Here is an 11,157-nt window from a genome sequence, read left to right as displayed (position 1 = left end):
CCAGTGTCCTCGCCTGGCCCCTCAGCTGCTCTTGCCCTGATGCAAGTGGAGGGGAGGAGGGAGCTGCAGCGAGCCGGCCAAGCAACTCCTGGGCACTGCAAATGTTCATGCCTTGCCGTGTCCTCAGTGCCACTTGGCAGGCCTTTCCCAGGCCCTAGTCAGGGCAGCGGTCACCTGCCAGTTATTGTGACATCACAAACTCCGCTGGGCTGCAGGCCCCCAGGCAGGTTGCAGATGGGGCCTGGCCTGTCCCCCTCCTGTGGTGCAGAGGAGCATTAGAAAAGCCGGGTGGCTGTAGCAGACAGAAGCAGCATGCTGTCTCTCTAAGGAGATGCTCCCGAGGGCTGCATGGCCAGCTGCAGGCGCTTCCCTGGGACCCGTGGCTGCAGCACGGTCCTGGCTCATGACCCGGCCTCGGGCGTGCACCTCGGCGTGGAAGGTGGGATACTCTGCCAGCTACTCCGTTCTCCAGATTACAACCTCTTCCCCAAGTCGGCAGTGTTTGAAAGTAATTTCATCCAGGTACTTCTGCTTGGCCCAGAGGGCCTCCTACTGCTTTAACCCATCTCTGCCTGGCCCTGCTACTGCGGCCCAAGCAATGAATTAATGGCAAGCTGTCCCGGACTCAGTCTCCCCATTCAGGGCTGGATAGTGTTCCTGGGGGGGGGGAGGGGGGAGACAAATTCCCCCTGTTTGCTTTATGGTCCCAAAGTCTGGGGCAGAGCGAAGACCTGAACTCACAGGCCAGGCGTCCTGCTCCAGGGCCTTGTGCTTCCGTCGCCAGGCCTGGCAGAGTCCCTGGGCTGGGTGGCAGGAATCGCCCCGAGCCCAGCGGCTGGGTCTCTGCGGCCCAGCTCTGACACGGGTTGCGGCTGTCCTGGGGTGCTGTCTGCACTGTGGGGTGAAGCCTGCTCCTAGGGGGAGCCCTCTGCCCAGAGCCAGGGCCGGCACCAGCTTACCAAGCGGGTGCTTGGGGTGGCCACTTCGGATCTCCAGCTGTTCGGCGGCAATTCGGCGGACGGTCCCTCATTCCTGCTCGGCGCGAAGGACCTCCCGCCGAATTGCCGCCACAGAGCGCGATTGCGGCTTTGTTTTGTTTGGCTGCTTGGGGCGGCCAAAACCCTGGAGCCGGCCCTGCCCAGAGCACAGGTGAGGGGAGACTAAAGGCCTTTTCTGGGAGCGCTGCCCCCTGCTGTTCCTGGCAAAACAGCTGTGCTTAGAAATCTAGCCAAGCCTGCAAGTGAGGGTGGATCGAGTCCCCCGCTTGCTCTGCCCCATGGCCCCGAACATACAGGAAGAGACACGAAATGCTGCCTCTTCCCTGCTGCCCCTTGCACCCTGATCACCTGCAAAAGCCTTGCAAGGCTCAAAGCACCCCACTGTGGGCTCGGCTGGGTCCCAGCCCCCTGCGAGGCTCAGGGCAGAGACCATCCCGGCTGGTTTTATTAGCCGCTGACATTGTATTCAACGCCGTATCACGAAGTTGGGATCCTCCTCCACCTCCTGTCCACCCGAAAGAGACCAGAGGAAAGGAGTATCCCTCCCCCCACCCCCTGTGCTGCTGCCCATGTGGGAACCAGCTCTCTGCCCTTCCCTCCTGAGCCCCCCTCCCAGCTGCTGCCCCTGCCCAGGGCCCCTGAGGCCAAGCAATGGGGTGGGGTTTCCAGGCCCTGCCAGTTTGGAGGAGATAGGCTGGGCCAAATCACAGCAGGAAGAGGCTGAAAAAGCATCTAATGGGGCAAGCTGTGGAGCCCCTGAACTATGCCAGGCCAGTGCTGAGCCGGACTCTTCCCTGGGACGGAAGGGGCAGGCCCAGTTTGTGGGGGAGTGGGGTCTTTGGAGGTGGGTCAAAGAGGGAATGTGACTTTGACAGGGGATTGATCTGTAGGAAGATCTGTCCATCCCCCTCCAGCAGCCCTCTGTATCTGTCTCTGCACCCCTGGATGTAGCCAGCCCCAGCCCTGGTCCTCTGGCTCGACCCTGCCCCAGATGTTCATGCTCTCCTCCCTTGCACCCACTAGCTGGCTACTTCCAGGCGCTTACGCTGACCTGGGGGTGAAAGGGTCCCCTCTCTGGAGTGCAGCCCACACATCTCCCCTTGTAACAGACCTAAAGTCCATTACACACGAATAGCAGCCAATGAAAACACAAGTTAGAAGTTTCAGAGTAACAGCCGTGTTAGTCTGTATCCGCAAAAAGAAGACCAGGAGTACTTGTGGCACCTTAGAGACTAACAAATTTATTAGAGCATAAGCTTTCGTGGACTACAGCCCACTTCTTCGGATGCATCCGAAGAAGTGGGCTGTAGTCCACGAAAGCTTATGCTCTAATAAATTTGTTAGTCTCTAAGGTGCCACAAGTACTCCTGTTCTTCTTTTTACAAGTTAGAAGGATTAGCTCATCAGAACCGATGGTCATTGGCTAATTAGTGAGCCTTGGGGTGTAGTGAATTAACCCTTTCATGGGTATCACCTGTGCGCCAAGTTAAGTGCTGGGGAATGGATATAGGTCGAGATCTTCAGCGTTGCAAGGTGGCAGCAGCCGTGGGACGCGCCGAGTGCATGCATTAGCGGGCTGTCTTGTCCCTTCTAGTAGCCTAGATGAGGGGCCCCATCAGAAACCCAATTAGTAACCAGTTTGGAGCCGGTTGAGGGGGCCAGGCCTAGCATCCGTTTGGTGGGGGGGTGCACAGCCCGGAGGTGCTCAGCGATTCTTTGAGAATAGCCCTAGGAGCAGTGGCACTGTCAGAGTGTGTAGCATCCCTTTCTAGTGGCTGGCCTACTAAAGGATAACAGCCTACTACTGCTGCTGCTGTAGGGAGTGGAGTTACTCTTTGCACACAAGGGGCACCGGCCTGTGGTGTGGTGCTGAAGGTACTGGGTTCCAATCCCAGGTGTGGGGAGGGGGGATAAGTAACCAAAGCTGTATTAAAGCTCTGAGCCTCCACCCCCGAGTCTTGCCCCTGGGAGAGAAGAGCTGAGCCTCCATCTTCCATGTCGGCAAGCCAAGGGGGCCGGTTCGTGGCAGAGCTGCCAGTGGCTTTGTGACGAGGATGGTTTTTCACTGGGCGCTAGCCTCAGACCCCGGGGAGCAGCGAGCTCTCAGAGCCCGTGGAAGCACCGGGAGGAAAGGCACCTGGGAGCTGGTGATTGGTTCCGTTATGCGACCGAGCGAACCCTGGGGGCATATCCTCTCCTCCGGGTCCTGGCACCGGTGGCTTGGCAGGGTGGGAGGGTCCATTCCTGTCCCCTGCTGTTGACCCGGGGCCTTCTTGCTGCAGGTGACGAAGCAGGGGAACTGGGTGGATATCCACAATGCCCCCACACTGGTGACCCTGGGGGTGACGTCCTCGGAGCCCTGCCTGCCCCTCCCCAACGTGCTCCTGATCGCCAGGCTCGCAGTGCTGGGAGAAAGCCCCCCCGGGAGGGCAGGCCAGCCCCAGGAGCCCTCCATGGCCCTTAGCAGGTGAGGAACAGGGTGGGGTGGGGAGCTTAGCTGGGAGCTCTCAGGTGCTGGGATTTAGCTGTTGGACATCTGAGATGGAAAAGCCCATTGGGTCCCACCGAATCCCGCCCCCCTGCCCTTGCCCCTCTCCCATGTGCAGCATGCTAACTGCAGTGCCCTGGCAGGGTGTGTGAGTCTGGGGCCCTGGCGTGCCGAGCGCTGTCCTGGCCCGCAGCTCCGGCCATGGGGCCTGGTGGAGCCCACACTGTGCCTGTCACCTGTGTCCCCCTACATGTTCTGCGGCACCAGCCCCACGTGGCTGGGGTGCCTGGGGATGCTGCCACTGTGCTGCTAAATCCGGGGGGCCCCAGCACCCCCTCGTCCTGCTCCTGCAGAGAGGGAGCCCAGACACCCCCAGGCGCTAAGTTGGGGTCACTGCCATGCTGACGGGGAGTTGTGTGCCGTTAACCCTTTGTAAGCCAGCCCCTGTCTGGCCGTTCATGCTGTGTCCCCTCCCTCATTAGCCAGTTCCCGTGCGGGGGGATGGGGCTCTGCAGCCAGTCCCTTTGGGGCCCCTCCCTCTGAGTTCTCAGTGGGGCGGGCGTGGCCCTCCTGCTGCCAGACCCTGTCCACACCCCAGAGCCAGCCGCTCACTCCTGTCCCTGGGGACTCGGGCATCCTGTGCTTTCCCTTGGCTTTAGGCTCCTCCCGTTGAGGTACGTCAGACTGTCGGTCCAGGACAGCGGCCGGCGCCTGCTGCGGGTGCAGGTGGTGACGGGGAAGGTTTATTACCTGCGGCTGCACCAGGCGCACCCTGACGCCGTGTTCACGCTCTGGAGCCGGCTGGCGGACATCCTGCAGTGGGGGCTCTCCATCACCACCAAGGACCCCTCCATCCACGTCCCGCACAGCCTGGTGCTCAGCGTGGACAGCTCCTCCACCAGCTCCCCTGCACAGGTACGTCGCCCGGGGGTGAGGTGAGCGGTGCCAGCCGGGACAGGCTCGCTGCAGCCCCAGGCCAGCGATGGGCCCAACAGGTGCAGGTCATTCAACTGCCCTGCCTGGACGCTGAGCCTGACGGCCAGGCACAGGGGGCATTGGCTTCATAACTCCAGGGCGGCGAGGGCAGCCCCTCTGGGGCTCTGGAGCCAGGGAGAGGGATAGGAGGTCTTATGGCCCCTCTCCATCCCCCCATGCGGGGAGCCGGGATGCCCTGGGGTCCCCTCTCTGTCCCCACGTGCCAGGGGCCGGGATGCCCTGGGGTCCCCTCTCTGTCCCCACGTGCCAGGGGCCGGGATGCCCTGGGGTCCCCTCTCTGTCCCCACGTGCCAGGGGCCGGGATGCCCTGGGGTCCCCTCTCTGTCCCCAGGACCCAGGGGCCAGGATGCTCTGGGGGCCCCTCTGCGTCCCCACATGCAGGGGGCTGCCCTGGGGCCCCCTCTCCATCCCCTTGTTCTGTGGGACCTGTAGGGGATCTGGGGGTTGAGTTTGAGGTCGAAGCTGGAATTGGAGACATCCCAGTACATCCCCTCGGGGACCCCCAGGGACAGGTGAGCACCGAGCGGAGAGCTCAGCCCTGTGGCTGCAGAGTGCTAATTTCTCTTGCTCCAAACCACACAGGCTGTGCCCCGGTGGCACAGCGATGGCTGCCTTACAAACACACATCAGGGTAAGCGTTACCACGTGGTCTCTCCCTGCAGCTGGTGCCTGATTCCCAGCTGCCCTCGGGAGCCAGTCGCAGCGTGGTGGCAAGGATGGGCAAGCGATTGTCGGGGACACGCTCCCATCTCTCAGGAGCAGCCCTGGGGAAAATGGAGACAGACGGCTCAGTCCAGAGAAGGTAAAGGGACTCCCATCAAATATCCTGAACTCCCCTCCCAGAGCCCCTCTCTCCAGCCAGTGAGTGAAGGAGCTGGTCGCGCCTGCCGAAAGCAACCCAGACTGAGCTGGGTGGGAGGAACCAAGGCTGGCGGTTACACGTACAGGATGGGGGACTGGCTCCTGGGAAGAAAGGGCCGAGATGGTCCAACTGCGCTGCCTCTCCCCAGTGCAGCCCAGGGGAGCAAACGGGCACTGGCACACACTAGAACCAATGTCATTTCCCTTTCCCGAGACTCTTCTCCTGGAATCTTACGGCTCAGAGCAAATCTCCTGCCAGGGAAGAGGAATCGGGTGCCCCAGGTTGGTCAGGAGGTAAGAAGTTCCCCCACTTCAGCCCTTTCTCCCAGGAGCGGGGCAGGTCATGCAGGGACGAAGCTTGAACGCAGACTCACAAATCGCCCGTCACGGGACGGCCAAGCACTGGCGCAGAGTGTGACTGCCACAACCGCCCTTGAAACGGAGCGAAACCCTGGCAGCAGCCTTCGGCTGTGTTGAAAGCCAGCGGAGACCTGGAGAGTAAGAGGGTGATAAGTGAGAGCTAACGTGAATTTGCTGAGAGCAAACCACACCGAACCAACCTAATTTTCTTCTTTGGCTGGGTTACTGTCCTAGTGGATGGGAGGGGAGCAGCAGACATGACTTATCTCGATTTGAGTAAAGCTTTTGACACAGTCCCACATGACATTCTCATAAGCCAACTAGAGAAATGTGGTCCAGAAGAAATGACTATAAGTGGGTGGAGAACTGGTTGAAAAAATATCCTTAAAGAGTAGAACCACCCATTAGCTATCAAACTGGGAGGATGTCTCTAATGGGGGGGCAGTCCTGGGGCCAGGACTATTAAATAATTTCATTAATAAATGGAGCAGAGAGCATGCCTATAAAATTTGTGGGTGACACCAAGCTGGAGGGGGTGCAAGCACTTTGGGGGACAGGACTAGAATTCAAACTGACCTTCATAAAGTGGAGAATTGGTCTGAAATCAACAAGGTGAAATTCACTAACGACAAGTGCACTTAGGAAGGAAAGATCAAATGCACACATACAAAATGGGGAATAGCTGAGTGAAGTTGGACACCATCTAGAAGAAGCATCTTCCAAAAATCAGACTCCTCAAATTGTGTGAATCCAAGTAGAATGAAAAGATACATTTTCTAATGAAACAGGCCCGGCTCTCTCAAACAGTCACCCAATGGTCTCTAAGGTGGTATGTTTATCTACTCCAAATGCCTGCCAACTTCTCTGTGAGAACCATCTTCAACTTTGATCCAATGAAAGAAGGCAGAAAGACCCCCTGGAAAACCAAAAACACGATGGCTGGATGGTGTCAGACACCTGTCCCTCACAGGCATCCTACTCCAGACTTGACTCAAGACAGAACATTATGGAGGCATGTGACCCTGCTGGCGGCCTCAGGGTCCTACCACACCCCATCCCAGAAAGAAGAAGTAGAAGTGAGTCCTCCAAGTGGCCTATAGAGGCCACGTGGGATGCAGCCCATCAGAGGGGGCTGCAGGGAGCAGCCAATCTGGGCCCAGCAGGCCCATATAAAAGGAGCTGCAGTGCAGAGCAGAGAGCAGTTGCTGACAGGAGCCAGAGGAGTTAAGTTGGTGCTCCTGGCTGCCTGAAGGACCTCCAGGACCTGGACGGGAGCAGTTGCTGGTAGGGGCCGGGGAGCAAGAAAGAGCTCCGGACTGGCTACTAGGACTCAGCCAGCACAAGGCCCTGAGTTAAGGGTGAAGAATGTGCTGGGGCCACAGGCAAATGGCCCAGGGAATTGTAGCAGTTTAGTTAAAGGTATGTGGCAGATGGCTGCTATTCGTAGGGTCCCTGAGCTAGGACCCGGAGGCCCCATTAGCCACTGGAGAAGTGGCCTGGACTTTGATGCATACCTGGAAAGGGAACTGAACTGGTTAGTGGCCCAGCTGGAGTGCTGGGGCCAGAAAGGCCAGGAGAGGGGGAAGACATCACCTCCAGGGAGGGAGCCCTGGGGGTACGGCTCGAGACCAGGGCTGAGACCATGTACAGACTAAGTAAAGACCTGAGCTCAGGGAGGACTACAGGGAGAGAAAGGCCCCTGTTGGACTGTTTACCCCAGAAGGGGTTTGATTTGTATTTCACATACAGACTGTGAGACTTGGCCAGAGGGCTGAGTCGCTGAAGACCCACCACAAACTGAGAGAGAGAGAGAGTGTGCAGGCACACACACTTGGACAGGGCGTGCTCACGAGAGGAGAGTGGCACTCTGTACCTCAGGGGAACACCCTGCACCCCCATGTTCATCCGTATAACATGATTGTGTGGTATCCAGTGCAAAGTTTGTCATGTCGGGTGTCTTCAGAAGGCTCATGATGCATTGAGCATTGTTGTTATAGTGATATTACAGGTTGTAATTTCATGTATATAGTTATGAGGCTGAAAAAGTGTCCTCATGGCTTAAAGCAAGCCCAGGCAAAAACTCTCCAAAAGCAGAGGGGCAGTTCACACCTCATCAGGGCATGTATGGGACAAACCCAGCCCAGCCTCACAGGAACAAAGGACGCTGGCCTAGGCAGCAACAAAGGATCTGTTGGACTCTGAGTGAGTCACCCCCCTTCCCTTGGTCAGTTGGGGACTATGATGAGGTAATGCTCACCTGACTCTGAAGGGGGGGCAAAGTCAAGAGGGAAGAAAGAACATGATAAAAGGGAGAGACATTTGCCAGGCTCTTCCTCTCTTCCACCTCCAGCTACAGACATCACCACCAAGCGACTGAAGCGCTGATCAAAGGGGAGAGCCTGGCTGAAGAACAACCAACCAGCCAGCCTGTGGTGAGAAGCATCTAAGTTTGTAAGGACATTGAAAGTGTTAAAATCAGCTTAGAATGTGTTTTGCTTTTATTTCATTTGACCAAATCTGGCTTCTTGTGTTTTGACTTATAATCACTTAAAATCTATCTTTGTAATTAATAAATTTGTTTGTGTAACCCTTCTGCCCATCAGAGTTGGCAGCAACAAGGGCCAGGTTCAGTATCTAGAGGTTCCTTCTCAACAATACAACACAAAATCAGCTTGAGCCTCCACCCAGTGACCTGGGACAATTACACACCGCCCCCCTGGCTGCCTCTAAGAGGCAATACTTCCCCTCTCGCAAGCACAGATTCTGAGTGTAGCAAAAGCCTTTTAATAAAGGAGGGAAACAAATGCGGCATTATGTTGGGGAAACACCACAAACAGGATTCATAAACACATACCATGAGCAAACGACCCACCCCAAGTAAGTTGGGCAGTGTCCTTTTCCCCTCAGGGTCTTAAGTCCAGCAACCCAAAAGTCACCCAACCCACAGCTGCTGTCCTTGGTCAGTGCAGCCCCAGAGTTCAGAAATTCATCTGCAGCGTTCACCTCCCACCCTGGGTGGAAGGTATGGAGGCACCTTACACTCTCGGCTGCTTGGGCCCTCGATGGCTGGTCCCTACGCCTCTCCATGGGGTTCTGCTCCAGTCTTTGCCAGCCACACCTCTTCCCTAGCCATTCACTAATATATCTTCAGCCCCACCCACTTATTACAGCTCTCAGTGATTTCAGCTGCTAATAGGGGAGCCTCACTGTTGATGCATCCAGATAGTTTTCCTGCATTAGAACCACATAGCCCAAAGTAAGTCTAATATCTAGATAACAGTCATTTATAATAAGACCCTTAAGTTAGTCTAAATTAGCTCTATTGCTACACAATAGAGAGACAAGATCAACATGGTGTTTGGGGTCTTTCCAGAGAGAGAAAGAGCAAGCACTCACATATTCAATTTATTGGGCTTTGGAACCCATGTCCCTTGCCTAGCAAGTGCTGCTTAGTTGAGGGCGAGTCCCTCAGTCATTAAATGACAATTACAGTTCTACTGTCCTTGATTCCATAACCAGGATAACAACCCTTTATTACTCCTGCCCCAGTAACAAAGAGACTGGGGGTCCCAGAGCAGCCAAAGTGACCATTTGGGCCAGCAGTCCCATCGTGCTAGGCAGGGTGGGTGTGCCCATGCAAACGAGATGAGCCCCTGAAGTCCTTTTCCACAGCTCACCACCAGATGTCAGCGGAGAGCTCATTCTGACTCTGCTTACAGTTGTTTGTTCTACCTGGAGCAGTGTGTTTGGTTTGAAGCGTGTCAGAGACTCCCCTTAGGATAACAAGCCTGGTACATATCAATTTCTTTGTTAAATTGACAAACTCGTATAAGCTTCTAGCGTCCGGCGGGTATAACTGGACACTGCAAGACAGAGGTTCCTAGGGTTGTGTCCGGGACCGGAGATATTGGCTAGTGTCATGTGCTTGCACAATCCAAGCAGCGGCTGGCCAAAAGTGCTCACTCACGTAGCTGGGAGCAGCTGACGTGCCAGAGGCTGTGTGTGAACAGCCCAGGAGTGGGGGTTCTCGCAGCAGAGCAGGGTCAGGCTGGCTCCCAGAGTCGAGGATTGGAGTGACCCAGCAGATCACCGGTCCGGATAACACCAGGGGAACGTCACAGCCCCCCTGTGATACGGCACATAATGCTCCTGGTGGCTTTGTGCTGTCCAAGGGATGGCATGCGCAAAGGGGCTGGGAGATCAGCGGCTCACAAACTACAGATCCGGCACCAGCGGGATGCAGCTGCGAAGAGGCTGATCTCATCCTGGGCTGTATTAACAGGAGTGTTGTATGTCAGACACGGGAGGTAACTGTCCCGCTCTGCTCGGCACTGGGGAGGCCTCAGCTGGCTGCGGTGTCCAGGTCTGGGTGCTACTTTAGGAAAGACGGGGATAAGATGGAGAGAGTCCAGAGGAGAGCACAGAAATGACGAAAGGTTTAGAGAAGCTGAGCTATGGGGAAAGGTCAAACAACTGGGCATGTTTAGTCCTGAGAAAAGAGACCGAATGGGGACCCGAGAACTGTCTTCAACCATGTTACGGGCTGTTAGACAGAGGATGGGGATCAATCGTTCTCCGTGTCCGCTGAAGGCAGGGCAAGCAGCAATGGGCTTAATCTGCAGCAAGGGAGATTAGGGTTGGTATTAGGAAAAACTTGCCAGCTCTAAAGGTAGCTAAACTCTGGAACAGACTTCCAAGGGAGGTTGTGGAATCCCTGTCATTGGAAGTTTTTAAGAACAGGTGAAGCAAACACCTGTCAGGGATGAGCTAGGTTTACTCCGTCCTGCCTCAGCACAAGGGCCTGGACTAAATGACCTCTCAAGGTCCCGTCCAACCCTAGGTTTCTGTGATTCTACGAACTAGGAAAGTGGAATATTTTTAAATCATCAGGACCAGATAACTTGCATCCAAGAGTTTGAAAAGAATCGGCTGAGTTCATGCATTCTCTCCTCCTGTGGTTCCTAGGGAAACTGGCGGTGTGTGAGCGGTGCCGGCGGGACAGGCCGAGCGACACCGGAGAGAAAGCCAGCCTGAGGACAGCCCTGCGCTGGTTAGACACCAAGTGCCATGGACTGTGGGAACGAGACACGCCTGCCGGGCTGCTGCCCCTGTCTCGACTCAGCAGCTTGGTAGCTGCAGGTCGGCAGTAGGGACCAGCCCCCCGAGAGAAAGTGCCTCCTGTGCTGGGCTCCGGGGCAGCCCTGGGGCAGGCGTGAGCATTGCGGGTGGGGAGGACGTGCTGGCTGCCGGGGCCGGTAGTGTCTGACTGGGAAATCCCAAACGTAATAAATGCATTGCGGCAGCAGAAGTGCATTCTCGCTGGCAGCCTCTGGGTGTTCTTTAGTGCTCGGCACCCCTGGGAACACGGCCCCCAACACTGGGTTCTGGCTCAGAGCAGCCAGGGGAAACACACCCAGGAGACACCTGCGGAGGACCCGGGGAAAGCAATGTTAG

General features: G+C 56.6%; 1 protein-coding gene across 3 annotated transcripts; it reads left to right on the top strand.

Annotated features, from left to right (window-relative positions):
- Positions 1 to 344: 344 nt before the first annotated feature.
- LOC128841986 (Golgi-associated RAB2 interactor protein 1A-like) lies at positions 345 to 10,933 on the top strand. 3 transcript variants are annotated; one of them, XM_054037621.1, is made up of 6 exons: positions 345 to 522; positions 3,281 to 3,465; positions 4,146 to 4,401; positions 5,145 to 5,284; positions 5,558 to 5,637; positions 10,669 to 10,933. In XM_054037621.1, the coding sequence occupies exons 1-6, from the start codon at positions 349 to 351 to the stop codon at positions 10,851 to 10,853; spliced, it is 1,020 nt and encodes a 339-aa protein (XP_053893596.1). In that variant the 5' UTR covers positions 345 to 348; the 3' UTR covers positions 10,854 to 10,933. The 3 variants fall into 3 exon arrangements, with proteins under 3 accessions (XP_053893596.1, XP_053893774.1, XP_053893683.1); XM_054037799.1 differs by lacking the exon at positions 5,558 to 5,637 and adding an exon at positions 8,054 to 8,135 and having other exon boundaries at positions 10,669 to 10,818; XM_054037708.1 differs by lacking the exon at positions 10,669 to 10,933 and adding an exon at positions 6,492 to 8,145.
- The last annotated feature ends 224 nt before the right edge of the window (positions 10,934 to 11,157 follow it).

This window comes from Malaclemys terrapin, chromosome 1 (assembly GCF_027887155.1).
Source record: "Malaclemys terrapin pileata isolate rMalTer1 chromosome 1, rMalTer1.hap1, whole genome shotgun sequence".
Lineage (NCBI taxonomy): Eukaryota > Metazoa > Chordata > Testudines > Emydidae > Malaclemys > Malaclemys terrapin.
This window is presented reverse-complemented; position numbering and strand designations above follow the sequence as displayed.